At 47.4% G+C, this 27,525-nt stretch overlaps 9 protein-coding genes across 9 annotated transcripts; 3 read left to right on the forward strand and 6 right to left on the reverse strand.

The window, feature by feature from the left end:
• On the reverse strand, positions 1-1,120 carry FOMMEDRAFT_131596 (inorganic phosphate transporter; the record flags this gene model as incomplete). Its single annotated transcript, XM_007262954.1, has 7 exons — positions 1-80; positions 165-363; positions 421-489; positions 551-570; positions 642-678; positions 769-878; positions 1,072-1,120. The coding sequence occupies 7 exons, from the start codon at positions 1,118-1,120 to the stop codon at positions 1-3; spliced, it is 564 nt and encodes a 187-aa protein (XP_007263016.1).
• Positions 1,121-2,432: 1,312 nt separating this feature from the next.
• FOMMEDRAFT_165461 (uncharacterized protein) lies at positions 2,433-6,160 on the reverse strand. The gene is made up of 4 exons (XM_007262955.1): positions 6,024-6,160; positions 5,737-5,791; positions 5,485-5,657; positions 2,433-5,416 (listed from the first exon to the last, which is right to left on the reverse strand). Exons 1-4 carry the CDS (start codon positions 6,100-6,102, stop codon positions 3,315-3,317), a joined length of 2,409 nt encoding a protein of 802 aa, XP_007263017.1. The 5' UTR covers positions 6,103-6,160; the 3' UTR covers positions 2,433-3,314.
• Positions 6,161-6,298: 138 nt separating this feature from the next.
• Positions 6,299-7,782, reverse strand: FOMMEDRAFT_102646 (uricase). Its single transcript, XM_007262956.1, has 6 exons — positions 7,544-7,782; positions 7,424-7,467; positions 7,349-7,366; positions 7,071-7,276; positions 6,930-6,996; positions 6,299-6,847 (listed from the first exon to the last, which is right to left on the reverse strand). The coding sequence occupies exons 1-6, from the start codon at positions 7,684-7,686 to the stop codon at positions 6,378-6,380; spliced, it is 948 nt and encodes a 315-aa protein (XP_007263018.1). The 5' UTR covers positions 7,687-7,782; the 3' UTR covers positions 6,299-6,377.
• Positions 7,783-8,363: 581 nt separating this feature from the next.
• Positions 8,364-9,348, reverse strand: FOMMEDRAFT_117677 (uncharacterized protein). The gene is made up of 3 exons (XM_007262957.1): positions 8,966-9,348; positions 8,633-8,856; positions 8,364-8,565 (listed from the first exon to the last, which is right to left on the reverse strand). Exons 1-3 carry the CDS (start codon positions 9,180-9,182, stop codon positions 8,515-8,517), a joined length of 492 nt encoding a protein of 163 aa, XP_007263019.1. The 5' UTR covers positions 9,183-9,348; the 3' UTR covers positions 8,364-8,514.
• A 448-nt stretch (positions 9,349-9,796) lies between these two features.
• FOMMEDRAFT_17221 (aromatic compound dioxygenase) lies at positions 9,797-10,867 on the forward strand. Its single transcript, XM_007262958.1, has 4 exons — positions 9,797-9,975; positions 10,044-10,124; positions 10,181-10,517; positions 10,577-10,867. Exons 1-4 carry the CDS (start codon positions 9,819-9,821, stop codon positions 10,821-10,823), a joined length of 822 nt encoding a protein of 273 aa, XP_007263020.1. The 5' UTR covers positions 9,797-9,818; the 3' UTR covers positions 10,824-10,867.
• Positions 10,868-11,207: 340 nt separating this feature from the next.
• FOMMEDRAFT_138592 (cystathionine beta-lyase) lies at positions 11,208-14,841 on the forward strand. The gene is made up of 9 exons (XM_007262959.1): positions 11,208-11,489; positions 11,588-12,081; positions 12,146-12,498; positions 12,569-12,899; positions 12,961-13,637; positions 13,691-13,781; positions 13,843-13,956; positions 14,024-14,177; positions 14,274-14,841. Exons 1-9 carry the CDS (start codon positions 11,270-11,272, stop codon positions 14,570-14,572), a joined length of 2,733 nt encoding a protein of 910 aa, XP_007263021.1. The 5' UTR covers positions 11,208-11,269; the 3' UTR covers positions 14,573-14,841.
• A 701-nt stretch (positions 14,842-15,542) lies between these two features.
• On the reverse strand, positions 15,543-17,988 carry FOMMEDRAFT_17224 (terpenoid synthase). The gene is made up of 4 exons (XM_007262960.1): positions 16,569-17,988; positions 16,285-16,507; positions 16,159-16,224; positions 15,543-16,096 (listed from the first exon to the last, which is right to left on the reverse strand). The coding sequence occupies exons 1-4, from the start codon at positions 16,949-16,951 to the stop codon at positions 15,758-15,760; spliced, it is 1,011 nt and encodes a 336-aa protein (XP_007263022.1). The 5' UTR covers positions 16,952-17,988; the 3' UTR covers positions 15,543-15,757.
• A 3,620-nt stretch (positions 17,989-21,608) lies between these two features.
• Positions 21,609-21,819, forward strand: FOMMEDRAFT_152070 (uncharacterized protein; the record flags this gene model as incomplete). Its single annotated transcript, XM_007262961.1, has 2 exons — positions 21,609-21,696; positions 21,737-21,819. 2 exons carry the CDS (start codon positions 21,609-21,611, stop codon positions 21,817-21,819), a joined length of 171 nt encoding a protein of 56 aa, XP_007263023.1.
• A 1,905-nt stretch (positions 21,820-23,724) lies between these two features.
• FOMMEDRAFT_117686 (uncharacterized protein) lies at positions 23,725-27,065 on the reverse strand. Its single transcript, XM_007262962.1, has 9 exons — positions 26,873-27,065; positions 26,335-26,819; positions 26,055-26,283; positions 25,559-26,001; positions 25,343-25,506; positions 24,522-25,289; positions 24,241-24,443; positions 24,126-24,183; positions 23,725-24,073 (listed from the first exon to the last, which is right to left on the reverse strand). Exons 2-9 carry the CDS (start codon positions 26,411-26,413, stop codon positions 23,807-23,809), a joined length of 2,211 nt encoding a protein of 736 aa, XP_007263024.1. The 5' UTR covers positions 26,414-26,819; positions 26,873-27,065; the 3' UTR covers positions 23,725-23,806.
• Between the last annotated feature and the right edge of the window lie 460 nt (positions 27,066-27,525).

Genomic DNA, 27,525 nt, shown 5'->3' on the forward strand with positions numbered 1-27,525 from the left:
TCACTCGTCCTTCTTTGGGCCGACCTTCTTCTCTGCCTCGTCAATTGCAGCCTTGTCCGTCGCTGGCTCGCCAGAGGCACCTACAAGTGACAAGACATGATTAACAAGAGAAATAAAATACAAACGAAGGTAGATAAGGAGAATCAACCAAGACAACTACGTACCACCGAATAAACCACCACCCGCCTTGAAGGGCCGCTTAAGATCACCCTCCGCAGGCTTGCCAAAGATATGAATCTGTACGACCTTCGCATCGTACACATTCTTTAGGCCCATGAGGCCCTGGATGAAGAGAGGTTGTGTGTACTTGAGATACAGGTGGAGGAAACCCATCATCGCGAGACCCATATAGACAGCACGGACCTGCGGTTTTCAGAGTGAGAAAACAAAAGAAAGAATGTATCAGTTGAAAGGGCGTACGGATTTGGTGACTTCCTGGAGGTCGTAATCCCGTACGGTCGTGGTAACGAGATCCCCAGGCTGTTGCGTCTATAAACATTCGATAAGGCATCAGATAAATGCACACTCTTTACGGTGGAAACTCATTCACCATCGGGTTTGCAGCTTCAACTACACGTAGCGTACATCACATCAGCTCAACTCCTCCAAACATTAATCAACCAAAGAGACACCCGACGTACCATACTTCAACACCGTCTGATCATTCTTCTGCTTGATCTAAACGAGTTCGTAACCACAAAACGAAAAACATTATCAGCAACCAAAGTTCTCGAATCAGTCAAAAGCACAAAGAATTAGTACACGCACCTTCATGTTGAGGTAATAATACGTCGATAGGACGAGGAGCTGAACCGACACGTACCCAATGCGCACGTAGGTGAGCACCTCGGGGTCGTCGAATGGAATCTTGCGAGCAACTGCAATTTTGCGTTCCACATTCCGCATTTACCGGGCGCGTTACATGTCGATTTATTCCATTCCGAGCAATTTAAGTCAGGGAAGTCCATTCCGAATAAGCGGAACCAAGAAAGGGGAATGTAAAGAAAAGAATTAGAGTGAAGTCCTTCACAAAACAACGACAGCGAAGTTTTAAGAGAGACAAAGACATACGTTGCATCGCCACGAGCGAAATGACGAGATTCTGTACCGCAGCACTCATGTCGTATGGCCGTCGTTATCCAAAGAGGTAAAGAAAGGAAAGAGTATGTGAGGCAGGCAAGAAAGCAAGATATGGCGGAGTGGACAGAAACGCGCGGTCGAAGCTACGTGGAACCTAAAAAGATCATCATCAACTAGTTGACGTAATAAGATTAAATTTGAGCTCACATGACCACTCGATTTTTGTACTCGACTTTCGACTCCGATTGAATCATTGAAAGTTATTGAAGTCGAACCTTTTTGAATCCTTTTCATGAACTAAGTCTTATCTCACTAAATAATTTGAGGTTATTTACACCAGAAGCACTCACTACTTGTCGAGTCCGTGTCTTTCCACACTACATCACCACCCAGGAAGCCATACACGGTTTGTGCTTACTACGCAATGTCGTCTGGATAAATGTGTACATTTGGAACAAGGTGAGAGGGAGGCATAACAGTGTCGCGGTTGATAGCAAGCAAACCTAGCTTTCTGTAGGGAAGTCAAAGAGATAGATGTTGAAAGCATTTCCGTTAAAGACAGTATAGACTGAGATGGCGAGTAAGCTGGCACATGAGGAAAAGAAAGGTATATAGTCAGATGCTACTGTAAACGCTTGCAGCACAGTATTCTTTTTAATTCCACAACTTCATGAAATATGTCTTTTGTTCACAAAACGATTCAAGTAAGCATATCACCGTAAAAAAATCTATTCAGTATCTAACTGTTTCCATTAATATTATATCTCTTTTTTCAACTCTGTCCTATTACTTCTTTTCTCCCTGTTGCTGTTTCTTCGCCTCTTCTTTCCTAGCCTCTGAAGAATAACAATCATAAAGTCTTTTCGCATCTTCAGACGAATGAATAAACCCAAGTCCATCTGTTCCTACATCATTTGTGAATGTAGCTCGAAAGTTCTGAACGTGTTGTGCGCAGGGATCCTCTCGCCTTGGTTGCTGGTTGCTGGTACTATTCTGGTTCGAGCTAGAACTAGAGCTGGAGCTGTCACCAAAGTTAGCAGGCTTGCTTTGAGATCTCGAGAAAAATTTAGACATGCTTGTTTGTGATAAGTATTTAGCAACTAACACTTCCCACTTGGTTTATTCCTTATATACTGGCCATAGAGTAACATTTCAGAGCAAAGTAAGACATATGACCATTGATGTGCTGTTTGTATTATGGAATTGCATGGCGGCAAACCTGTCCGTTTGCTTTAAAATCCTGAAAGCAATGCTCATTCACTAAGCCCCAAACATTTAAATCAGTTCATTTCTGGTCTGAAACAAGCAAAGAGTAATGTAATGTAAGGCAAACACAAAGACTATGAGGGCTTGTAAGATGCAAAGATGGACTAGATCATGACTGTAGCAGCTTATCAGTGGTGGAAACACGTTCTGTGTCGGATAGCGTGAACTCCCGCAATGCAGTTTGCAGTGATATCTGTGGGGAAACCATCGAGGTATCATTACTATTACACACTACACTAAATGAGGTCCTGATTCTCCAAGATATCAATCGTTGGATATGAGGGTAAGAGGAGCGTAAAAGCAGACAATGAACAGAAATAATACACTTTTCACTTCAGCTGGTATGACCAGTACATGGTCTTCGTTAGGTTCTTATCTTCAATGGTCTGCAAACTTGAGGCGAAGAAATGGGACAAAGCGACAAAAGGAACAGAAAAAGTAAAGAATAAACGCAACGAAAAAAAAGAAACAGAAGGCGCAAACGTTTACGATCCAGCATGTCTCCAGGTATTCAACTCATCAAGAGTAAAAGGCCTAGGGTATGGTAGGAAGGAGAAAACGCAAGAGCAACATCGAGCAGAAGCTGGTAAAATAAATGTAAAGAGGAAAGGTTAGTTTCATAGACACAAAGCCGACGGACAGAAATTTGAGGAAAAAAAAACAGGAGATCCGAGTCCATCAGACCCTTCTCCTATTAAAATACGACGCCATCGGCGGACAAACATCAATAACGTACATCAAAGTCCAACGAGTCCGAAAAAATGGGCGAGAGCACGTAAAGACAAAAGAAAAGCGATGAAGGTGTGTAAACTAAAGAAGCATACGAAGAAGCACTTCATGGCAAATGAAACAGGACAAACGAACTGGTCTTCAATGGATACAGTTGGCAGGCGACACGGGACGATGGAAACCAAGAAAACGAGAGCACGAATAAGAGCACCGATGCCATCATTCAACATGATGCTGCATTAGGATGGGACGAGAGCGCTGCTATCGATGCCAGGCAACCCAGGTTGTGGCGCGTTCATTGACATGTTGACAGTTGATTGAGTATGTGAGGCCTGTAGGGGGCTAGGACTGTTCTCATGTACGTTACCATTGCCAGTGTCCATCCCGTTCATAAGAGGCCGCATCCCAGTTGGTGCACTTTGCCGCCGGAACCTGTCAAGCAACGCGTCTGCACCTGATCCAGTCACTCCCGCATGTGCAAGCTGCATCCCACGATGGTAACTAGTCGGACTCATGCTGCTTGTACGCATCTCGGAATTCACTGTATCAAACCGGTTCGGCGGAGATCCTATGTCACTCGGGACATCCATGTCTGATTCACTATCGTCAAGAGCATCCTCAGATTCGCCCCAACGGAACATTGTTCGCTTCTGTGTTGCATTTTCAAGAGTCTGCGACGCTAGTCGCTTAAAGTTTGGCCGCTGCACAGAGGCATTATCCGAGATCGGATTGTCGTCACTCGAGTTTCCACCGTCTGTGCTATTAAACGCAGCAAGCGGACCAGGTCGAGCGAACATGTTCGAAGTGGCATTCTGTCCTGCAGCAGCCATTTGCGCCTGCATCAGCTGCTGCTGTTGCTCGGGAATAGGCTGGGGGCTAGCTGACGACGATATTGAATGACGGCCCTTCCGAGGAACAAATGTTAAGTTCAAAGGCTTGCGAGCCAAAACCGCCTGTTCGTAACTCTTGAGATCGTCCGCGGTCTGAACAGCCGGAAGCTGCGCGTGACTTTGACTGTGCGAATTCGTAACGCGCGAAGGTAACACGGACCCTTTCTCTTCTGGTGGCGTTCGGACGGAAGGTAGCGACGCAACACGTGATAGCCCACGCTTCGGCGTCGGACGCGCCGCATCACCGAACGAGCCGAACTGGTTGTTGAGCAACTCGGCCTTTGGTGTTTGTCCGAGCGACGGACCCGTAAGCGGTGTGCGCAGGTACTGCTTCCAAAAGTCTCGAAGCTCACGCATTTCTGCCTCACGATCGCGAGGGCTATTTAGCGATTGGCCAGCCCGGTTATCATCATTCCGGAATGGCCTCGGCGTTGAATCCTGCGGAGGAAGTTTCATCGCGTGTTGAGAGAAGAACGGCGCCGTTCCGTCCGCATTAATGTTATTGTTAGCATTGTTGAAATCACCGATGAATGGCTGATCGCCATCAGCAAGGGTCATCAATCCGAACGAAGATGCCACCCTGCCCTCGCGCGAGGGAGGAGGATGCTGGTTCTCATCAAACTGATAAAGCGTGCTGAGTGGCTGAATTTGCTGACCACCTGGAGGAAGATCTGTCGAGTTGAAATCGAGTGGGAGATGCACGCTTGATGAGGCAGCCGAGTTCGGAGCCGATAAACCACTACCATCACTGTATGCGTCGATAGAGCCTCGTCGGCCGTGTAAACCATACGGCCCTCCGCTTCCGTTGGTATTAGCGTTGTTGAAGTCGAGGTTTGTCGGATTCATCATTGCAGATGGGCCACCTAACTGAGAAGATGCACCAGCTGGGAGATACTGTGCGAAGCCATCGTCCATCTTTCTCTGCATGGGCATCCTAAAATCTGTCGAGAATTGCCAAGCATCATTTGGCCCTACAGCTTGATTCTGCTGCTGCTGTTGTTGCTGAAGTCCATAATATGCATTCGGATTTGCTGAAAACCCGGATCCACCTACACCTGGCTGATAACCCGCCTGAGCGAGTGCGTTAGCACGCAACATTTCGACACCACGAATGCGCGAAGTCTCCGAGGATGAAGAATCTCCGCCAGAGTCTGTACCAGAAAAGCTGAGCGCTGGCATGTTAGAATCGCTGTCCCAAGCCGGCGCACCTTGCGGCGCATTGAACGCAAATTGAGCTGGATAGAACAGCTCACCAGTCCCGCCCATCGAGGGCACGGTCATAGGGGGTGGTCCCAAAAATAGTTCGTCAGGGCGCGGGACAGATCCTGCTAGAGCAGAGATAGATGACGTGGAGTCGAGAGAGTGACTATGTCTGTGTCCAGGACCAGACGGTGCTGTCTGTCGCTGGAACTTGACATACGTACAGGGGCCCTTGCGCTGTATGCATTTTGCTGTAAAAGGAGATGGGAATGGCAGTTAGGCGAGTGCGGGCGAAAGCGTGAGAAGAGGAACGACGTACAACACGGATTAGCGCCGTCACAGGGGAGAGTTGAGATAACGCATTGGTCGCAAGCCTGCTTTGATGTCGTTGCGCGGGTTGACGACGCAGAGCCCTTTCGTCGGGTAGGAGCAGTTGTCGTCGGAGGTTTGTCGCCTGCATGACACTTGTTCACATGGCGGGAAAGCAAATCGCTTATTCATTGCAGAAACATCGGAGCGACATCAGTCTATGCGGGCGAGGCAACTGAATAGCAGGTTAGATTGTGCTTACCTGCGAGCAAACTGATCTCCACAGTGCTGGCATTTGTATGGGCGATCACCGGTATCTGAGACAAAGGAAGTAAAAAAAATAAAAATGGTGAGCGATTGGAGTAGAAATAAGAACGAGGGTGGGGAGCAGGTCGACGGCAGCGCTCTCGGGAGACGGATGGATCGTGGGGCGGTGTCTAGACTGTGGAAATGAAGAGGGAGAGAGTCTCTGGCTGCTCCACCAGAGGGGGCGTGATGTCCAGCGGCATGGGGCTAGGCGAGGGAGCGAATGGAACTGCATTTACTTACGAGAACGCATGTGGCGGGCGACGTGCTGCGGTCTTGTGAAGGTCGCCTGGCATACTGGACACTTGTGGTCGCCGGCCATCGTGTGTGCGTCGGCGTAGCGGTGGCGAGCGTTGGGCAAGATGAAAGTTCGGAGTCGGGGGTGTTTGTGTAGCGTACTACTATCTGTCCTGTCCCGGCCTATTTCTCGCCTTGTAACAGGTAACAAATACGTCATACCTGCTATATCAGGCAGTTTAGCTCCAATTCAGCTGATATAATCCAGGCTCTGTGCATTTCTTGCTCCTTTTATCCTCCCGCTTTTGTATGTATGTATTTATTGGTACAACAACAGTAAATTCAGGTAAGGCAAAAACTCTACTCAGCAGCCCTGCGGTCGACGCTTGCAGTTATCAGTCCGCTCGGTGCCGCAAGTGGGCAGAACACCTCCGCCTTTGCGGGTGTCATGTTGTCCACCCCGATGTACTTCATGTCCACAGGCACGTAGTGCTTGTTCGGTAATGCATATGACGCGCGCTGTACGTGCTGATTCTCCTTGATGATTTCTGTGGCCATCCGGAATAGCGTCGCCTGCACACTCGCACTCTCATCCTTCGCAAATATTGCCAACGTTATTTCGCGTGCGCGCGCTGCAAATCTGTCAAACTCATGCGATTTTTTAATCTCCTCGAGCTTCTTCTCGAGCGACTTATGTTCGCCGAGCGAGATCGATGCAAATTCATATTGCAAGTCAATCGAGGTCGAGAGGATGCGGTCATCGACCTCAACGAGCGTCGTGAACTCGTCCCGTACGAAACCGCTGAACGCAGATCCCGTTGATTTGAGCACTAGTGACGCACGATGCAGTCAGCTTCTAGCTTGTTTCACAAAACATACTGTGATACTGTGATACACCGAACATGAACCTACCGAGTAAATCGCGGATCCCAGACGTCACCCTCGCCGTCATTGCGTCCTTCCCTTGCGTCGCGTCAATCTAATAATATTATCATCATTCGCCCTTCAGCTCCTATCCTTATCTGATATTATCTGAAGTAACGCCGAGCTCACCTCGATATTCACAGTTCTCTTCTCATCTCCGTCTCTCCAAAACGAATTTGGATGTTTCTTACCATCAACCGTAATCCTCTGCCACCGCAGCTGCGTAACAGTGATGAACGCGCGATGCAGATGCTCGTACTTGCCCAACAAGAAAGCGCCAAGGTGTAAGCCGAAGATCTCCGGTACGAGTACGAATGCCGAAGTCTTTGCAATATCTACATCAAACGTAAGTAAATGACCTCAGAGACACACACAGTTGTGTGACAGTTAGGAGAAGAACAATGTACAATACGTAATGTTCTTAACTAGATAAGTATGTCTATTAGGTGCTTGTGTGCATTATGATCGGATAAAAGACATACTCGAGTCAGTCGCTACTACAACACTATTATCCGCCTGCGTGTAGCTTTTCAAAGATCATTTCTCATCAGCCCCCTTAAAGCCAGAAGGATTCAGAGTTCAGTTAGATAGACGCCACGGACCTGGTACTAATATCACCTTCCACAAGCGCGCATACTTCATACTCTACAACATCGTGCCATCCTTCGCCGCGCACAACTCGGAGAACTCGTACTTTATCTTTGCCGTACCGTGCCGCTGAGAGTTCTACACCACTAAAAGGCATTCTGATTCCCGTTTCAAGCTTCAATTGAGAAAATTGCGTGCTTTAAGACGTGTACGATTGTGTGTGTGAGTGCGGACGGGCGTTAAGCGGTGAAAGACGAGAGAGGTTCGTACAATAGGACTCTAGATTCGAGTTCTCAGTTATATATTTACGAGACGCTCGTAAAGAAGCGTTGATTGTTCCCGTGACTATCCGTTCAAATCTAGAGTGTTGCTTATCTTGTATCTTTGCGGACGAAGATAATGCGTTCTGCGAGTCTGTGTGTGCCGTACTCTATACTTTTGTGTTACATCAAAGCTTGAACTACTTTGTATACGTCACCGTATGAGCACGAGGTTAAGGCTTAAGGTCAGTGTCACACCTACCTACATTATGATGTCCCTCAAAAGCCGCTTCAATCCTCGGTGCTTAAGATATTCATTTTTAGAGATCCGTACCGGAAAACACACCACCATCACACCTGCAAAACCAGAGAACCGAATGCAATGCAAACGCACGACAACCAGTGAGTAATAAAGATAGAATGGCAGTCAGTCAGAACCGTCCAAGAAATATGGCTATCAAAGCTACACAGGCTGCTGCTCTTCTTGCACGCCGGAAATCAGCCAGCATCTATCGGATCCGGCCCTGCAGGATGGAAAGTCCTCTGAACGGAGCTTTGCCAGAATCATTGATGTCAGGTCTTGGCAACAAATAATCAAGTCGCTTGGTTGGTTCGAGTCTTTGGTACAGTCACAGTGCGTAGTCTATCGCTCGAGAAAAGTCGAAAGCAGATGTGCAATGTAATAATTACTCCTCAACGAGGAAATTGTGAAAAATTGTGCTCTATCAGTCCAATTTGTACCCAACGAGATGTCTGCGCCCAAGGATCTCCCCAATCTAAAAAAAATTCACAACATCAGTTTATAACTTCCAGCTCCGCAAACATAAAAAAGTGGCATCGCACCTTGAAAATCCCGTATGCTTCCAATGCATAGATACCCACACGTTTGTATTCGCCTGTACGAGCTAATTCGCGCCAGTAGTTCAGGTTGGTTGTGCGTTGCCAGAGCGTTTGGTATACGCTCTGGAAGGTAGACATTGACGGAGGCTGCAATCGCTCTGCGATGTACACCTGCTTGACCAACTCGCGGCCTACTTGAAGGTTGTATACGATTGGTTCGCGGTAAGCTAAACATCATAACAGAATAATTGAAATCACGGCAAGGAGTGAAGATGGAGCAAAACAAATAAAATACTGTTAAGTTTCAAGTTTGTGACAAAACGAAAAGTAACGCACATCCAAGCATGCTACCCGCTCGCTCTCCAACACCACCACTCGCCTTCTTAGCAGCCTCCACTGCCTTTGCAAGACCCTTTTGTGCCGCAACCAACGCCTCCTGCGCTTTCTCCTGCGCCTTCTGCTGAGTCGAGCTGGTCGAGTTCAGTCGGCGGCCAAGCGTCTTTGATGGCTGTGCCACACGCGCAGAGCGCAGAGTCGCGAGCAGACGGGACATAGTCGCTGCTGCTGCTTTTTGGTGTGTAGAGCGGTTATGAGGTTGGAAAGGGATTAATGGATGGATGGGAATTGGCCAGCTCGACGGTTGAGTTAGAGAAACTGGAGCGCGTGAGCGTGGGAAGAATTTACCGGCCGGGATCACCCGATGATCATAACTAAAAAGGTAAAATGGCCTTCTACATTTCATGATTAATTAAGTACATTCACCGGAAGGCTCTGTTGATCTCGCATCCTTAACTCACACTGGTACGCGCATATGTCCAGAGGCCAATACCAGGCAGCTCATCAGTCAAGTCAAGATGAAAGAGAGCTTCTATCGTTCTCAGTTGTTCCAATTACTTTAACATGGGAGTCCGACTCGGAGAGTTGTTACCAATAACTTCAACGTCTTCACCTCGCGAAGGCTCACTTGCAGCTAACTTGAGCTTGAATGAATTGCACATCAGCATGCCACCACGGACTCTGTTCACCGTCTGCTGTCTTTGACTAACACCTTTTGACGATCGAAATCTTGACCGACACGCGAATCACGCGCACCACAAGAGGCGCTCAACTATTTAAAATGATGGGAAGTTCCTTCACATCTGGTTCCCCATTCTCCTTTGGTACTCTCAGCCGCACTAGCAAGCCGACGATGTCTGCGACTAACATGCAACTGGTTTCTTCTTCCATCTCGTATTTCACGCTTCTCAGGAGTGTGATCAGGTCGCTCACGGTGATGAGCCTTCCTGATAATCCTTTGGTTTGGAATTTTACTGCGGGAAGGCGCAACAAAGATGCTGATGTTGAAGGTCTGTTTCCTAGTTTTATGTGCTTTACTTATTTCAACCGAGGAGGTCCTAACTTTTCGGTAAACAAGGCCCATTTTACGTGATTGGTTCTCCGAGTAGGGAAATAGAGAAAGGCAAGGCAATCATGGCGCCTATCTCAATGTTGAAAAGTACATCTTTGGAGCCATCATCTTTTAAGAGTAAAACTTAACGAGCGATATATTAGAGTGCCGTCCGTTCCTCATGACAGTACGTGTCGTCGCTCCAGATGGTTCCCCAATTCCAGGAGCGGTTCTCGACTGGTGGCAGGCCGACTCATCCGGGGGCTACTATTTCTGGACCTATACTCTGCGCGGACGTGTTGCAACCGATGATCAGGGTTATGCAGAGGTACTCACCGTTGTACCTGCTCCTTATGGAGCCGGATCAATCATGCGTGCGGGACACTTTCATCTTTGGGTACATGCACCTGCTGTACAATCAGGACAACCTGCATATGATGATTTGACGACACAAATTTACGTCTGTAACGCGAATGATGTGCAACTCCTGAAATACGACTTGTGGGTTCCCTCCTATTTTGACTTAGTACTTGGTTCATAAGACTAACTATTATTTAAAGCGTAAATTACATGCGAGGAAGCCGTGAATGGAATATGACGAAGGCTTGGAGTATCCCAGATAAAGACGTCGACGAAGGAAGACCACTAGGGAATTTCCCCGAACTTCTATCCAATGACGAGGATTCGCGAAAGCGTGTTAACTGGTGGAACGTGAGGCTTGTGGAGATGGGAGAGCCAGACTTGAAAGTTGCTGCTGGAGGTACTAGGGTGCTTCATCTCAACCCAAAGGGAAAGTACTATAATTAAGCTCACAGTTCCATTGTCTTTGCTTCCGTCTAATTGATTTGTTTTGAATATACATATTATGTACTACTGCATGTTTTATGGATACCACCAGCTTGCTTCCGTGTTTCTTAGTATCTTACGCAAACAAGACATGTCTGAGTCAGTCGGCAAATGCCGATACGTTAGGTCGTTTCTACCTACACGAGAAACAATAAGTGCACCTGTATTATTCTTTAACTTATCCAGTAAAGTAGTTCAACGATAGTAGCAAGTCTGCAATTGTCAAGTTTTTCCCTTGAAATTTATGTAAATTATTCTGTGAGGGAAACATCCTCACATCGGCTGTTTTGTAACTTGCATACAAGCACGCCATCCGCCTTCGGCTAAACCAGTGCTGCTGCCCCAACGTTCTCAACTTGCACTTTCTTTCCCAACCATCACTGCGAGTGGGCAAGGCAAGGACAACGATGGCCAGCATCAACGAGCTACCTACGCCAGGACCTGAGTCTCCGCGCGCTGAGCGCAAACCGTATCGATTTGCGACGCTATGCGCGACTGTGGAGAACCCTGATATGAAGGATCAGTATGGCGCGAGTTCTGTACCCATTTACCAGACTGCTACTTTCAAAGGTGCTGGCGGCCAGTATGATTACACTCGTAGCGGCAATCCGACGAGGAGTCATCTCGGTGAGTGCTGTCTTTCTTGCTTGGTTGTCAGTTGCATAGCGTTTACCGTTGGTACTGTATGTGTTGTGTGTCGTGAAATGAATTTTGATGGCGCACAGAACATCACTTGGCAAAAATGTCGTCTGCGGAGCATGCATTCGCCGTATCGTCTGGAATGGCGGCCATGGATGTGATCACTCGTCTGTTGAAGCCAGGCGACGAGGTCATTGCTGGTGACGATTTGTACGGCGGTACGAACCGCCTGCTAAATTATCTCAAGTCGCACGGCGGTGTTATTGTTCACCATGTCGACACTACAAATGCAGAAAGCATCCTGCCATACATTAAGACCGGAAAGACAGCTATGGTCTTGCTCGAGAGTCCGACCAACCCGCTGCTTAAAATTGCAGACCTAGCGAAGATCTCCGCTGATGTGAAGGAGTGCGCTCCGGAGGCGATCGTTGTCGTCGATAACACAATGATGAGCCCTTACTTGCAGAGGCCTCTTGAGCATGGTGCAGATATCGTCTACGACAGCGCAACAAAATATCTCTCCGGACATCACGATCTTATGGCGGGAATCATCACTTGTAATCGCGATGATATCGGAAAGGTATGTCCTTAGCTTAACCAATTTTACTTTCATTCCGAACAATCGTGGTCTGACAACCGTACAGCAAATAGCCTCTATTATAAACTCCATCGGTAATGGTCTATCGCCGTTTGATTCATTCCTGCTCTTGCGTGGAACCAAGACGCTCGCGGTACGCATGGACCGTCAGCAGTCTTCTGCGATGGCTGTCGCAACCATGCTTGATCGTCTCGGTTTTACTGTTCACTATCCGGGCTTAAAAAATCATCCTCGTCGCGAGGTACATGAACGCATCGCAAGTGGCCCAGGTGCTGTGTTGAGTTTTGAGACCGGTGATAAGGCGCTCAGCGAGCGCATTGTTGGAGCGACACGCCTTTGGGGCATCAGCGTCAGTTTTGGTTGCGTAAACTCGCTCATTAGCATGCCTTGTGTCATGTCGTAAGTTTTCCTACTTTCAATCCTATCATAGTAATATATTCATATCTTTTATTCATCATCCTAATCCTAGGCACGCCTCGATTGATGCTGCTACGCGCGCAGCTCGTGGACTTCCGGAAGACCTTATCCGCCTGTGCGTTGGTATTGAGGACCCTGCTGATCTTCTTGATGATCTTGAGCACGCACTGCTTGAGGCAGGCGCTATTACACTTGAACAAGGTGTCGATGGTCATCACTACATTCGAGCATCTTTGAAACGTGAAAGCCACACGATCAGTCGCGCAGTTGAGAAACTTGCCCTTAATGAACCGGAAGAGCGTCGTAAGGATGATAGAGAATGGTTTGTCAGTGCTCCGGGCAAAGTGATATTGTTCGGAGAACATGCAGTCGTTCATGGTGTCGTAAGTATCCTGTTTAGGAATATATTATTCCTCCTGAAGAAATGCCATTCTGTATTTTTAGACTGCCCTTGCTGCTTCAGTGGACTTGCGTTGCTATGGTCTAACCGCACCCCGACACGATAACAAAGTTTCTGTACGCTTTTCGGACCTCGACGATTACTACCATGAGTGGGACATCAACAGTTTGCCCTGGGATGCAGCGACACATGTCCCGCCCGGAACAAATCATCCAGATACACTCGATCCCAAGCTGATTGAGGCGATTTCCTCGCGGGCTCTCCCAGTCTCGATACACGACGTCCCAACAGCTCGTAATGCCGCATTGACGTTCCTCTATCTCTACATGACACTTGCACATGATGCGCGCCCTGCATTGCATTACAGCGCTCGCGGTACACTTCCTGTTGGAGCAGGCCTTGGCTCCTCCGCATCTTTCTCCTCGTGCGCTGCTAGCGCCCTATTACTCGTTATGAGGCGTATCAAAGTACCACCACGTCCTGCTCCGTCAGTTCCACCAGCAAGCGCTGAAGATCCGGGTCATGTGCATGTGAGCCACCAGGGACGACGTGCGCTTCCGTCGGACATGGCGGAAGAGGTCAATCGTTGGGCGTTCGTTGCGGAGAAAGTACTGCATGGCAACCCTAGTGGAATAGATAATTGTGTATCTGTATTTGGAGGCGCCCTTGCATACACCCGCCCTGGCTTTGAGAGGAAGAGCGGCATGGAGCCCATTCAAGGGTACGTAATCGAAATTTCACACTTACGCGTACACTAAATTTTGATTGTTACAGGTTCAAGTCATTGAGGTTCTTGCTTATTGATACTAAGGTCCCCAGGAACACTAAGGCACTTGTCGCTGGTGTTGGCCTCAAGAAACAAAATGTTTGTGTAAACTTACTTTTCGGATTTAGAAATTGCATTTCTTATCTCCGTCATTTTTCAGGAACCCGAATATGTGAATGGGATATTGGAAGCAATCCAGGCAATCAGTGATGAAGCACGTCGCCTTCTGGCTGATCCGGAAATTCCACGTGAAGAGCAGATTAGGGCAATCGGAGTACGTCTCTTTGGGACACTTGCCACGGAGACCATTTGAAACCGACGTTGTGCATTTTTGTTGACAGAGCCTAATTAACGAAAATCACGTACACTTGCGCGACCTTGGCGTGTCTCATCCTGCTCTTGAGGCAATCAAATCTAAGACGGCTGGATACGGCCTGCAGTCGAAACTCACCGGAGCCGGAGGTGGTGGATGTGCGGTCACCCTAGTTCCAGATGGTTCGTGTCGTCTCCACCATTCTTTTTCTTCTAGTACCCTCGAATACAATCCGTCGTGCTTTTTCACTGGTTCCTAACTCATTTCATCTTGAATAGGCTTCTCAGATGATAAACTACGTCAACTAATGAGCGAGCTTCGTACAGACGGTTTCGAACCGTATCTAACATCGGTCGGCGGATCTGGTGTAGGAGTGTTATCACCACATGGCCTATCGGAAGACGCCCGTGTTAGCGCGTACGATGCTCCGGTGACGCCACCAGAGACTCCAGATGCAACCGGTGTGAATGTAAGTGCTGCGGCGCAACCTACCTCGTTGCGTTCTGTCTTCGAGAATGCCGCTCCTATCGACCTCGCCGATTGGGCTGAGAACCGCGGAAGGTGGTTGTATGTGTAAAAGAAATCAATATCGATTGGGCGGCGGACGGACGGACAACCTTGAGCACCGATTGGCTTCGCATAAGTTGCTGCGTGGATATTGGTTGCGTTGGTTCTTGATTCTTTTGAAAAAAGATTCCACTCTTTGGTCCAATCCGAGGAGGTATTGAATAATGAATTGTGAATTAGATATAATATCATAAAGAATCTTACCACATACTTACATGCGTCATCTTCTTGTCCATCTTGTTTTATGTATGACTCGTTTCTTGCAATATTATAAATCCCAAAATCATAGTGGCATGATGAAATCCCAAAGCTATGCATAACCAGATACATAGAGATCAGTGCAAGAATGCATAGTTGCTTTCTTTTGACAGCCGGCAGAGCCACAGGCGTTTATCGGCAAGTTAAGAAGCTCCAGGCTTCAGCATCTTTTGACTCGAACAAGAGGCAGGGCAAACTCAAACAAAGTCAACCAATCAAGGCACACACACAAGATGCACCACGTACGTCGCAACCGTCAACTTACACAAGCAAGGGATGGAGGGAGGGGGATCTGAAACGGAAACTCCCCAACAGAATCAATCGTGGGCTCGGCAATTCAGAATCTCGTTTGACCGATGCAGCCCTCTCCTGAAATGACGGAATTTGCAAAGACACTAATTAACGAACGGAAAAACACAACAACATAACGAACGGAGACGAAGAGACGTAAGAATGCTTGTTTTCAAAAAAGACAGCAAACTTCGCTTCCCGCGGAGAAAAAGGCTAATTAGGCGAAAAAGGCGAAGAAGGAAGATCGACGTCATGATTTACACTTTTTTTGATTGGGTCTATATCTAAAATTATACCCCATCTTGCCGATTGCAAAATCTGGCCGTGCTTCTTTCTTCTTAAGAGTGGAAGTTAGGTTGTAGTTTAAACGTCATTTATTAACGGGGCCTCCCGGCGTAAACAAAAAAGTTATGCAATAAATACATACGAAGGGGTAAGGAGAGGGGAATCCACAATAGTAATGCATAGTCCGAGAAAAGTCGAAATGAAGGTACAAGAAGGAAAAGAGTTCATGCAAAGTATGTATAAGTTATGAATGTGAAGATAGTAATAATTAAGTGCGGAAGAACTTCGTGACTCGTGAGGTGTAAATTACGGCTGGACAGGGTATCTTTTTTTTTTTCAAAGTCGATTAAGGCAAGAACGTTTACTCGATCCTGTCCGCGAGTTCCACGACAAGGGTCTTGCGAATCTCCTCGTGCTCACGTCCAAAGTACCGACGAGTCGCAAAACTCCAGCAGATGTTGCCGATAATCCAAGTTTCGAGTGCGCTAATGAATTGTTTGACATCTTCGTCTGTTTCTTTGCTAAACGGTCGGAGAGTCTGCTTGTCTTCGGAGAACTCGGACAACAACGACTCAAATTCATCGCGAACGAAGTCAACAGTCTCTTGGAGAGAAAGCGCTTTTTCCTTTATGATAACGGTAACAATGTTTGAGCATGAGTGGCCTTCACGTGCCTGTTCCATGTTGTAGGAATACAGATCCTTTTTTTTATACCCATTTTTAGTGTCCGTTCTACGTTGCAGTGAAAAGGGAGTAAACTCACGTTGCAGAGAGCGATCATGTCAACTGCGTTGTAGAACATGCGAATGAATGCAGGGTCTTCAAAGACCTTAGATAATAGACTTGTCAGAAGAGAGATCTCTTAGATTGGGGAGAATAGTGGGCACACCTCGTCAGGCAGATCAAAACCGAAGCAGTACTCGAAAAGGCTGAAGCATAGACGGAGGGCAATGTTTTCTCTACGCAGGACGCGGTACTCCTCGAGCCCAAGTACTTCGCCACGCTCGCGGAGGGCCGCTTCTTGGCAGACTGCATCAATGTACGAGCTACAAGCCTGGACCAGACGGCGCATCGATCGTGGACCAATTTTGAGAAGCAGACGCGATCGGAAACTAGCACAAGTGGTCATGAGTAAAGGGGCTATGAATGCATGCTGGAGGAGGGGGTGCATACCTTGCAGTCATGCGAGAGATAACAGAGCCGTCACACTCTTGTCCATCGAGTGTATTCAGGAAAGATATCATAGTCTTTCGCGCGTCATCGGCGTTCTGGTCGTCGGTGATCTCGTCCAGCGCGAAAAGGAGACTGATGAAGTCCAGGCATGTGCGGTACTCTTCGTCCCCAGCGTAAGGGTAAGTGTACGCCACAAGAAGGTCGGCGTCCGACTTGATGAAGATCTCAAGTTTTCGCGTAGAGAGAACATTGAAGGAGTCGAACCAAGCGAGTGAATCTGCACCGGCGCGCTTGAAATCGGGCTTGACCGACGCGGTCAGCTTGGACATGGCGACGAAATCGGGGAGCTTGAAAGTAATAGGCGTAGAAGATGAGGCGTCCATCTCTATGTTTGAGGTAGGTGTCAAACGTCTGTAGACTGCGTAGATAAGGCTGAGAGGGCTGAGAGGGCTGTGGTGTATGACTTGATGAGGATATTGCCCTTCAGATACTGCCTCTTTATATGACTTGCAGATCCCCGTCCCAGGTGTTTCATGAAACCAGCAGAACGAGAACCGGGAAATTATTCATTAGACCAATATGATTAGGCAGCATGCTTGCACTGCAGCGGACAGGCAAGCCGAGGACATGGTGCACGGAACTGAAGAGAGACGCTTAGGCGTTTACGGAAATTTTCAGGAGAAAGCTATGAAATACGAAGGACGTGAGAGCCGAGATCGGGGTCTTCATGGCCAACGGAGATTTGACAGAGCATGACGAATGTAGATCCAATTAGATATTGGACCAACGTGATCCGCGACGTGATGAGGACCTCAAGGGTACGGATTCGGTGGTTGACCACTGGCGGACTCCAACATTTGCTCGTATTGGAACGGAATCGCTTGTATCCCGGCCATTTCGGATTGCAATAGCGTGACAAATGCTCCGGACGAGCAAAATAGTCATTCAGGATACACATGGTGTTAATTGATTCACTACGACGCGATTAAGCCATTTTGGAACTCAATATCCATGCTAGGATGATCTACACGTCTGCTCTGTAGTTGTGTACCGGTTTTTTCGATGAATAGTGATTGCAACAATGCTGCACAACTCACGAGATGGTAACAGCTGCTGTTCGTGTACACTCCGCATAGTCCGGAAGCAAACGAAAAGGGCACGAGTCGGCCGTTCGGGGAAGTCCTTGTGTTATCCCCTTCGCTGACTCACTTGGACGCGCCACGAGATCCGCGTATACTGGCGCCGACATATTCGGGATAATCTGCAGAGAGCATTGGTGCAAGCCAAGTGGCAACATACCACAATCTAACAAGCACAAGAATTCCAAGCCTGATCGCAGTAGAGGAACTAAGCGAATCGAAATACATAAGCTGAACCAAAACGGTTATGTTGCATCCTGAATTCGGGTACTGGGACTGCGGAATTGCTGGGCGGAATGTGATAGGAAATGAAGAGAACAGGAGATGAGATGATGGACGGAGGTTCGGGTGGGTGGCGATCCGGCTAGGTCCGTAGGAGGAGTACGGGAAATGATAGACGCGCTTTCTACCGAAATTCGGCGAGACGCCGCCAGTCAAAGTTGAATAAATCAAAATGCACTGTTATCACTAGCACTCCTCCAGAGCTGCATTGAAATGAAGCCAGTGCTAGTAGCAGTATCATTCGGAAATGCCCGTATATTTACACATCATCCCGACCCACCCATGGGAGTCTGGGGGCCCTTGTGACAAGTAGAACACTAATAATATCAAAGCAGAAAAATGAAGGGACTAGAAAATACTAAACAAGCACAGCAGACCAGCTGGTTCGTGAGATACGTATTCTCATTGATAGGATGCTCCATACTATAATATTTAAAAATACCAATGGGTTTCTCTTCTCTGAATTAGTTATACACAAATGCAAATTCTTACATCTCCAGTTGATCTCTCTCGTAAGTAACACAGCACGCTAATGCCATCAACGTGCAGTCACTCATTTTAAACAGTCTCATCTGTGAGAAGCCACTTTGTTATGTTATGCATATCAGACATCCAGGGATGCACAATGGTAATGGCGTTAGTCATTACAAATGATACTGGCTCTGACTCTTCAGGGTTGATTAACTTCCTCTTCGTACGAAGCATGTAGATACAGATATTATAGTTAAGCTTACATTTAGATATCAATTGCGCCACAGTTCCAGTTGCTTTTCGTTGGGGTTTCAATGGGAATGATTGCGCGTATCAAGCAGAGGAACGGACAGTGGCCGATTAATACTAGTCTAGACTACGGAACAGTGAAGAAATACAAATACCATGTTGTGAATTTTCTTCCCAAATGAAACCCGCCTAGCATATCCAGATCTTGGCTCAACTGCATTTTCTCTGTTCCTCTCCAAGCCGAAGGTCTTTCTTTGTATTCAGAAATGCATCTCCAATGCAATGGTGCTGCAGTCTTCAGCTCGGAGAATAATCAACCCGGAGGTCCTTAGAAGTAGATACTCCCTTCAATGATGCGGGATAAAACGTTGCTGCTTTATCGTCTGGATTGTAATGTCTCTTTCTCGAAGAAAGAATAGAAAGGTTGAAAAAGGAATCCTATCTCCTCTGTCGTATATTGTGGTATGATTCATTAAGAAGCAAGTTATCTATATTGAACTGCGCCGATCAGCAGTTAATTGGATCACCTCGCGACCATGTAAGATTGAATCATTTATCTTGTAATTACCGCGTTCAGTGCTTGGTTTCTCGAAAGGGGCCTTCTTTCTTAAGGAGGAAGAGAAAGTTTGGCAACTGACCTCAAGTCTCAAGTCGCGAACAACGGATATTTGTTCTTCTGTAGCCAATTTGACGTTCTTCTTCTATCGCTACAGCATGGCTTAAGAGCCGAAGAAAATGACCGGCTCGGGATATGTGCGGGATGTTTTCGTCGTCATTTTTTTTTTCAACGGTGTCAACTTGGTATGCATATTAACACGCTGCGTGCGCTCGATCCCGAATCCTGAAATGATCGGAGTGGTACCGCAAGCCGATGGCGTCAATCAAATCAATGATCGGCCCGTAACGTTTCGCGTGCACGGTCAGTGCTGGAATGATCAAGAGCAATGCACACACTGAAACGAGCTGTGTACAACATGAGACGAGCGGGTTCGAAACAGTGGAAATCCACAAACTTACTTTAATGCATTCCGAGTAATAACAATGAGCATCTGCTCGGAATCCCTGAAGAGAGACTTTGTGGCCGCCGTCAATCCGAATAGGCTGGCGCTGACTATTTAGGCATTCCGGTAATCGTGAGAGTTTCACCGCACTAATTGCTTACCGGAATGTTGGACGAGCAGGCAGAAATTATATCTGGAACCAAAAACACATTAATACCGCGCGATAGTGTGGGTAGTAGTTGGCAAAATGGCTTCCAAGCAGATACCTATTTTCCCTCTCCCTCTTTTTCTTCATCTGTCCACATTTGTGTAGTCAAGCCGGCAGTTTTTTACTTCCGTCGATTCATGGCCGACAACATGGAAGTAGTTTAACTGCATTCAGACAGAGGATAAAGTTCCAGTCAGACGATCAATAGAGGACAAGATAGGACGACGGGACCGACTCGCCGACATCCGGTCAGTCGGAGGCTTGTCGCTTTTGCTCTCAAGTCTCCGCTAACTTCTGAAGCGGGCCTGATTAGATTACAGCGTTTCCGGAAAACTATGAGAGTCGCGTCGTTTTTTTTTCCACCTTGCCACCTGCCAAATGAGGCAGGTGACTTCAACCACCTTTTTGTTTAGACACATACAAAACCTCTGTACTGTTTTTCCACTTAATATACACCTTTTTATACATTAAAACATATGTTGAACCTTTTCAATTACAATTTCCCTCTATAATATTGACAGAATTACCTCTTTTTTGTTGTTACATGTTTGAATGATTGTACCACTCTTGTTAAGAAGCTAGCATCCTCTAAGACAGTCCTGTTAACCTAATATATTTGCTATTTTAGTCTTATGATACTAGGGAGTGTCTGAAAATTCTTATGAAGGCAACTACAGTACTTTATTGTTGTATGGCAAGCTATGTGTATGTTGCTTGGCAAGTCACCTGCCAAATAAGGCAGGTGGCAAGGGGGAAAAAAAGAACAACGCGACTCTCATAGTTTTCCGGAAACGCTGTAATAAGCGCGGTTTACCTTGGTCATGTCAGTACGATACACCCTAATCTGGTCACAGGCGGGTCTATTTGGTGCAAGCGTTCCGTTAATTTCGGTCATCTGTTCGAGCCTATTAGACTAAGGCCTTAATATTATTCGGTGGCTCCGCACGATGACGAGCCTCACGCGACGCTATTGTTTCCGAACCAGTGCAATCCACATTCACAATATATGGAACGCTGCGTTAAGGCCGAGCGTGGTCAGCACGTACATGTATGAAGATTTAATCTGTACGAGTTGTATGGCACGTGATATATTTTTTTACTTATCAAATCAACACATAAGGTCGTTAGCTCGGATGTTCTTGCTTGTCCTCAGCACACCATGATGAATTCACAAGGAGGATTAAGCTCTGGCGCTCAACGACTCCAGTGTAGTCTTCGTACGAAAACTTCAGACCTTGGCAATCGGGTCTTTGATATGCCTTGGACTCTTGAAAAATGCGGATTTATTATGTCTTCTGTCCAGCCGTTCCAAGTAGGCACAGCTGACATATTGGCTGTGGAGAACGGCATTCCTTAAGAGGACCTGATGAATATTGCCATCTGGCGCTAACCGCGCGCTCACAGGCACTCTGCCACTCCGAGATGAAGGCATCATGTCCGACCGGATCAGACCGCACCGCACTCGGACTCTTTCTGCATAGAGTCGGATTTCACCCTATGGCTGTCTTATAATTACCGAACCTGTACACAAGAGTCAATCAGAGTCTGGAGCTCCTGGTAACCAACAGTTGACATGGATAGCCCTTCGGTCAATACTTATCTTGACATCGTCATGCACGACGATGTAGTCTTGAATCGAGAAACTTCTACTACCCCTAGAGGCAGCACATAGTAGGGAAAAAAGGGAACAATGTCTTCGTGTTCGCTGGATGCGCAATCACAGCTATATCAGCCACTAAGATGCTTCAAAATGATTACCGCCCGTGTTATTCACAGAGGTGAGTTTGTAGTGGCTACTCCTAGCGGATTGCACTGTAGCTCTCCTTGGTTCTCGGACGGAGAGACTCATCGAAAGCGTCAAACCTGTCGAAGCTTGCTTCGAGTGGACCGATCAGGCCTGAAGTTATCCGTAATCTCCAAGGCTCGACGATACGCATGAATTCACTGTTTTAAATCATGTTCGCAAAGTCATCTACGTAATTGGGTGTACATCGAAAATTATGTGTTGGGTTAGTAAACGGAGTTTGCTATAAGGATGTTTAAAGCTATTTCTTAGAGTAAGGGCATACATTTGAGCCGGAGACTAACGTAGAAGACCCAGCTACGACTTGTGTAAGGGAATACGCAACATATAAAAAAAGTAGAGGTTAACGCTAGTATAGCACTGCCATCTAGTGTGCTGAATGAGGTTCAAAAAGGTTGGCACCGTGCAAATTGTAACAACCAAATCACAGACGCCCAGCTGATTGTACAGCATCGTCCTTTGAGATAGAGCGTAGTTCTCCTTGTTTTACGGACAAAGGACTCCTGCGAAAAGCATTTAACCTCTGGAGGCCTCGGATTGACCGATCAAATCTGGAAGTTACCTGTACGAAGGATGAAGAAAAACCTGAGTATGTATCCAGATGATCGAGTCTGATAAATTACTGAGACTGATTTGGAGCTGCGCAAAAGGTGATGGACTTTCTCGATTTTAAAGCAAGAGCAATTTATCATTGTGTAGGTTAGAGCACTAAGGTTTGTCCAGGCTTCGATAGTGTAGTAAAGGTTCCTGTGGCTTTCAGACGAAGAGGCTCCTGGAGACGCCGGGATTTGTAGAAGCCTCAAATTGAAATTAACTGCTCCGATTAAAATTCATGAAATTTTCAACACGAGTCTGGCGTTGAGGAGCCAGTGTCAACTCTAAAGAGGCGATTTTCGAATTGAGAAAGTTATCAAACCACATCTACGAAGCACTGCGCGGTTAGTGAAAAATAGGGTACAACCTTTTGATAGACAAGTACAAGTATTTGGCTTCCATACTACAGCGCCACGAGGGAAGCCTGGTACTGAACAGATTAGCGCCTTACACATGCGATAGTAGCGCCCAGAATTCACACGCCGAGAGACTGAGTTTTGTGCTTTCGATTCCATAGAATTACTACTCCTTGGTTCTCGGAAGAAGAGACACTTTGATCAGGGGGTTGAACAATTTGTGCAGGCAATCCTGAAGGCAGAAAAGATACAGTAAGTTGTCCTTGACACTCGGACTAATACGCTCATGTAGAAGGTTGGCACTTTGGGTACAAGTCTTCCCAAAGATAGAGGCAAAAGTTATCTTAGACTTTCGGGCAAACAGACATGCCAAGGCCTGAAAAATTCGCGTACAGCTATTCCCAAAGATAGAGAGGTATGTCTTCCTTGAATTCCAGACAAGACCCACATGCAGAAACCTGAGCAAATTAAGCACAAGTATTCCCAGAGATACACAGACAGACAAAGTTCACTACTCCTTAGCTCTTGGAAGAAGAGACACTTCGATCAGGGGGTTGAACAATCTGTGCAGGCAGTCCTAGAGACAGAGAGATACAGTAAGTCATCCTTGACTTTCGGACAAAGACGCTCAAGCAGAAAGCTGGCATTTTGTGCACAGGTCTTCCCAAGTATAGATGCATCAGTTATCTTTGACGTTTGGAGAGAGACGCATGCAGAGAGGCCCAAGCAACTTGTGCCCATGTGTCCTTGGACGAAGACGCTTATGCAGAGGGCTGAGTAAATTGTGCATTAGTATTCCCAAAGACAGACAGACAAGAGGTCCATGGCATCCGGGAAAAGATACCCATGCAAGGGCATTGGTCTGGGCAACCTCCTCTTTGACTGATCAGGTCTGAAGTTATATGTATGTTGACAAGTCTAGATGAGATATTTCGCCTCATAGAGTCCTGAAAGCGAAGTGGGTACATCATTGTGAGATTCAACGAGAGCCATAGAAAGGTAACGAACTCACACGATCCCTAAAACATGGCCAACGTTATAACTCCAATTTACGCATACCAAACTTCTCAAATTTCATACACTAGATCAACAACACCATCCCTATATAACCAAAAAGGAAAATATACACGACGCCTATCGCACACTCATCAATATCTGCATGCTCCACGTATACCAAGGCAGCGTCAAATTATCGTTCTGAACCGAAAGCGCCTCAAGAACAGCAGCGATCGTAACAACCGCCGTATACCGAACCGTGCTGAAAGACTCGACCAGACCGCAGAGCCGAAGGATCCACGCGCAGATAACGACAGAGACGACGAAGGCAGCGCTGCCTTCTAGAGTCTTGGACGAGCTTGCGGACCAGCGTGTTTTGCCTATTCGCCTTCCGACTATAGAAGCCTGTCTCATTGTGTTAGGGGTGGGCAAGAATGATTCGATGGGAATGACTGACCATTGCATCGCCTATACCCAAAACAAGTACTCCGGTGAAATTGAGCAACTTCGAATAACTAAAAGACTCAGTTAAAGCAACGGAGACGGTCGAATAGCGACGACAATCAACGCACTCTTCCAGCCAAACGGTACTAGCACACCCTGTTAACAAATAAAAATGACTCAAAATAGCAGTTCCACTATCTTTATCATCCGTAAACTCCGTCAAAAACACGTGAATCGCAGCACCGAACGGGTACAGCGCAAAATATCGCATATACTCTGCGAACGTGAAAATGGCAAAGGCTACGCTGAAAGAGAGATGTGTGAAGGCAGGCTGTAACAGTCGGTCGGACAAGAGCCGGTCAATATTATTTTGTCCAGGATGAAACAGGATACTAGCAAGGTAACTCACGTCAATGGCGATACCCGGAACGAACATGATTACCGCAAGGGCATGGAAAAACTTCCTTCTCGAATTTAAGCCTAACGAAGGCATCCTTTTGTCTGCCGCATCCAAAAGGTCTGTGGCAACACCCGACACAGACACATTGGTCCCGTTTGGGAGAATCGGAACTAAGTTGTGTGCACCGCTCGACGCCGGGCTTGTATAGTTCGTACCTGCTGAAGTCGCATCCGGATAACTAGCAATCACCCCCGATGCAAAAGGAGGAGTGGACGGTGTGGCTGACGATTGGCCAGTGTGATGTGAAGACTCCACACTGATACCCGTTGCGGGTTGTAGGACGACCGAATGCCTGTACTTCCGCGAGCGAAAGAGTCGTCTGCCCCAGCCTGCAACGCTTACACATACCAGGAGACCCCAGTATGCTAAGAGAAGCGGTCGGGTCCACTTCTTTTTCCCCTGGAGGATCCACCGGATCGTCCAAGTCCAAGGATCACGTCCACCGAGACACCATCGCGCCCACATGCCAATGAGACCGCCGATAATGAGAGCGGCTCCGAGATAGAAACCAAGGGCAAGGAACCGACGATGTACTCGCTTCTCCTCGGGAAAGCGGAGTTTGCGGAGTGGGCGTTGGGCGATGTGCCGCGAAAGATACAGCAATGGTGCGAGGAGAGCACCAACTAGAATGGATCCAGGAATGAGGGCTAACTGGAGTATTAGTAGAGGAGTGGGGAGGCGAAAGGTCTTCAGGTACAATGTAGTAACTGGCCATATCTTTACAGCAGTAAGGTCATGCCCAAAGTACGAAAGGCGTAGTGGCCACTCACTCTTGCAATTGTAACATGTAGGCTCTCCATAAACAATATAGCAGCACCAAAAGCGGCAAGCCCCAGTTCACCCAAGGTGAAGCTATGGTGTGCAAGCCGAATTGCCATGTACAAAGTCAGCTGGTAAAATGCAGAGACAGCAGCAACGTCAAAGTAAGATAGGTCTAGAAAGTCTTTAGAATACTTGTTTATTGTTACAAGAAACTCACAACTCACCCCTCCAGATTCCAAGGCCTGAATAGACAAATCCGAATTTTACGGAAAGTGCAGCAAGCGAGACTGTTGTCGAGAACGCAATATACAATCTTGACCTTAGCCATTCGCTCCGTGGTACGCTTGCCCGTTCTGACTCCGGAACAGTTTTCCGCGACCGATGGTAACTTTCGTACATTCGAGATGAGAAAAGGTGGACCAGGAGCAACGACGAGGTAAGGCTGGAAAGTTGCACCAGTGCATGACGCGAGCGGTGCAATGAATCTAGTACGCTCCATGCATCCAGACGGCGCAGAGTGATTGGTGCTTCAATGAGCCATGATTGGGGAAGATATGTGGTCGAGGGAGATGTAGTAAGTAATCTCTGTCTAGCAGCAAACAAGCAAGCTGTCGAGATCAAAGGTCCTATAAGTAAAGCCGTAAGGACACCGTCGTCTGTACTTTCTCTAGATATGTTTTTAGCCCAACAGCGTGTGCTTACAAGGCGAAAGAAACTTACCTATAGTTTTTGGGTACTGTCATCCAAATATAACCAAAATCGTCCTTTCGGACCGGAAATGCGTTAAATAATGTAGTTGATCTTCTATTTATTTGTGGAGATGAGGACCGGTAGCGGTGGCGGCTTTGTGACGAGGAACGCCTTGTCGGCAGAGGTTTTGGAAGAGAAAAGTATGAAAGATGTGTCCAAATGAGATAAATTATAGAAAGTAAAATAACTCCTGCCAGTTCTTTTGTAACATTGGTTTCAGTGGCTTCGGTGGGAAATGCGTAAAGCTTACCAAATGCAATCCAGTTATCGCCGCCTTCGGAAGTATCCCAAGTTTTTCGAATCCCGTATAACAAAGAAAGTAATAACATGATATTTTCACCGGCTTTTCGTACGTCTCCGGAGACCTTCACGCTCCGTCTTCCCGATGGGTAAGGTAATGTAACGCAAAATGTGTTCGGAAGGAGATAACGATACGTTGAATGATGACCATGGGCTTTACTGCGTGCTGGAGCATTGGGCGATACGGTGCGTCTAGCTTGTGGCTGGGAATATGCGGACAGTATCTTTATCACGGGAGAGCGCGACCTGCGCGGAGGCAGATTTGAGGACACAAGTTTCGGGGAGCTGCCCGTACTCGAGTGATCAGATTCAGCGTGAGGCTGCAGTAGGGGCGATGAGTTGCCATTCGGAATAGTCTTGTTGCCTTGCGACTGCGCCCGGGCGTGCTGACGTTCCACCTCGCTGTCAGAACTTGAGCTCTCACCGGACTGAGAACTAATAACTGCGCATAAGTGGCAGCACGATGACCTAATTATAAAGCGGCTTACCTAGAAGATCCCGCCTGGTAGCTTGTACTCCAGTCCAAGGCAGGTTTCGCCTGAGCCTTTAGCCCATTAAGTGGCGGAGGTGGACGGCGTCGTGTGAGTCTGCCAGCCCTTGTGTTCGAGGAGATGTCACGCTCTCCTGGGGGAGACGGAGAGGAGCGCGACCGACCCAGCTTGACGCAAAGTGGTACAATGTAGGGATAGTGGCGGGGTGATGGTAGAGAAAAGTTGAGTTGTCAGCACCACTGACCGCTGACCGTGTCGCATTAGTATTACCGTCCCGACACGCGAACGCCGGGAACCGTGGCATTCCCGGCTCGGTTGCCCATTTGGAATCAGCACGTGCGCGGCGTCTTTAACTTTAGGCTTTCAGTACGCGTTCAGCCGATCACTGCAGACGCGACCGTGTACGCGCCTGACGGTAGTCTGCCCATCCTGCTATCACTCTTTTCAGTCCGCCGCGCTCTTTCTACGCGTTTTCCCCTCGGGCATCGCTGTTTCTTTGACCCACATCCCTCATCGTCCTGTCTATCTATCTTACATCGACGCGTCGTGTCATCAATGTCGGACACCACTGAGACAGTCGCGTATCTCGAGAAGTCGGAGGAAAAGAACGCCGAGTCGAAAGAGACACTTGCAAAGGGCGGAAATGTGCC

This window comes from Fomitiporia mediterranea (assembly GCF_000271605.1).
Source record: "Fomitiporia mediterranea MF3/22 unplaced genomic scaffold FOMMEscaffold_2, whole genome shotgun sequence".
In the NCBI taxonomy this organism is placed as follows: domain Eukaryota; kingdom Fungi; phylum Basidiomycota; class Agaricomycetes; order Hymenochaetales; family Hymenochaetaceae; genus Fomitiporia; species Fomitiporia mediterranea.

What these genes read in the sequence shown, in the direction of transcription:
- FOMMEDRAFT_165461 (XM_007262955.1), bottom strand. Translation starts at nt 6,102, where the DNA reads ATGGCCGGCGACCACAAGTGTCCAGTATGCCAGGCGACCTTCACAAGA. An exon ending in CGCCCGCCACATGCGTTCTC is followed by an intron (nt 5,792 to 6,023) that starts GTAAGTAAATGC and finishes CCTTTGTCTCAG; the next exon opens with ATACCGGTGATCGCCCATAC. An exon ending in TGACGGCGCTAATCCGTGTT is followed by an intron (nt 5,417 to 5,484) that starts GTACGTCGTTCC and finishes CTCCTTTTACAG; the next exon opens with CAAAATGCATACAGCGCAAG.
- FOMMEDRAFT_102646 (XM_007262956.1), bottom strand. Translation starts at nt 7,686, where the DNA reads ATGCCTTTTAGTGGTGTAGAACTCTCAGCGGCACGGTACGGCAAAGAT. An exon ending in GAAGGTGATATTAGTACCAG is followed by an intron (nt 7,468 to 7,543) that starts GTCCGTGGCGTC and finishes ATCTTTGAAAAG; the next exon opens with CTACACGCAGGCGGATAATA. An exon ending in TGGGATCCGCGATTTACTCG is followed by an intron (nt 6,848 to 6,929) that starts GTAGGTTCATGT and finishes GTGCGTCACTAG; the next exon opens with TGCTCAAATCAACGGGATCT.
- FOMMEDRAFT_117677 (XM_007262957.1), bottom strand. Translation starts at nt 9,182, where the DNA reads ATGTCCCGTCTGCTCGCGACTCTGCGCTCTGCGCGTGTGGCACAGCCA. An exon ending in AGCGGGTAGCATGCTTGGAT is followed by an intron (nt 8,857 to 8,965) that starts GTGCGTTACTTT and finishes TATGATGTTTAG; the next exon opens with CTTACCGCGAACCAATCGTA. An exon ending in AAGCATACGGGATTTTCAAG is followed by an intron (nt 8,566 to 8,632) that starts GTGCGATGCCAC and finishes AATTTTTTTTAG; the next exon opens with ATTGGGGAGATCCTTGGGCG.
- FOMMEDRAFT_17221 (XM_007262958.1), top strand. Translation starts at nt 9,819, where the DNA reads ATGTCTGCGACTAACATGCAACTGGTTTCTTCTTCCATCTCGTATTTC. An exon ending in CAAAGATGCTGATGTTGAAG is followed by an intron (nt 9,976 to 10,043) that starts GTCTGTTTCCTA and finishes TCGGTAAACAAG; the next exon opens with GCCCATTTTACGTGATTGGT. An exon ending in CAACTCCTGAAATACGACTT is followed by an intron (nt 10,518 to 10,576) that starts GTGGGTTCCCTC and finishes TATTATTTAAAG; the next exon opens with CGTAAATTACATGCGAGGAA.
- FOMMEDRAFT_138592 (XM_007262959.1), top strand. Translation starts at nt 11,270, where the DNA reads ATGGCCAGCATCAACGAGCTACCTACGCCAGGACCTGAGTCTCCGCGC. An exon ending in AGCAGATTAGGGCAATCGGA is followed by an intron (nt 13,957 to 14,023) that starts GTACGTCTCTTT and finishes TTTTGTTGACAG; the next exon opens with AGCCTAATTAACGAAAATCA. An exon ending in GGTCACCCTAGTTCCAGATG is followed by an intron (nt 14,178 to 14,273) that starts GTTCGTGTCGTC and finishes CATCTTGAATAG; the next exon opens with GCTTCTCAGATGATAAACTA.
- FOMMEDRAFT_17224 (XM_007262960.1), bottom strand. Translation starts at nt 16,951, where the DNA reads ATGGACGCCTCATCTTCTACGCCTATTACTTTCAAGCTCCCCGATTTC. An exon ending in ATCTCTCGCATGACTGCAAG is followed by an intron (nt 16,508 to 16,568) that starts GTATGCACCCCC and finishes CACTTGTGCTAG; the next exon opens with TTTCCGATCGCGTCTGCTTC. An exon ending in GTTTTGATCTGCCTGACGAG is followed by an intron (nt 16,225 to 16,284) that starts GTGTGCCCACTA and finishes CTATTATCTAAG; the next exon opens with GTCTTTGAAGACCCTGCATT.
- FOMMEDRAFT_117686 (XM_007262962.1), bottom strand. Translation starts at nt 26,413, where the DNA reads ATGTTATTACTTTCTTTGTTATACGGGATTCGAAAAACTTGGGATACT. An exon ending in AGGCCTTGGAATCTGGAGGG is followed by an intron (nt 25,507 to 25,558) that starts GTGAGTTGTGAG and finishes AAGACTTTCTAG; the next exon opens with ACCTATCTTACTTTGACGTT. An exon ending in TTCCGGGTATCGCCATTGAC is followed by an intron (nt 24,444 to 24,521) that starts GTGAGTTACCTT and finishes CGACTGTTACAG; the next exon opens with CCTGCCTTCACACATCTCTC.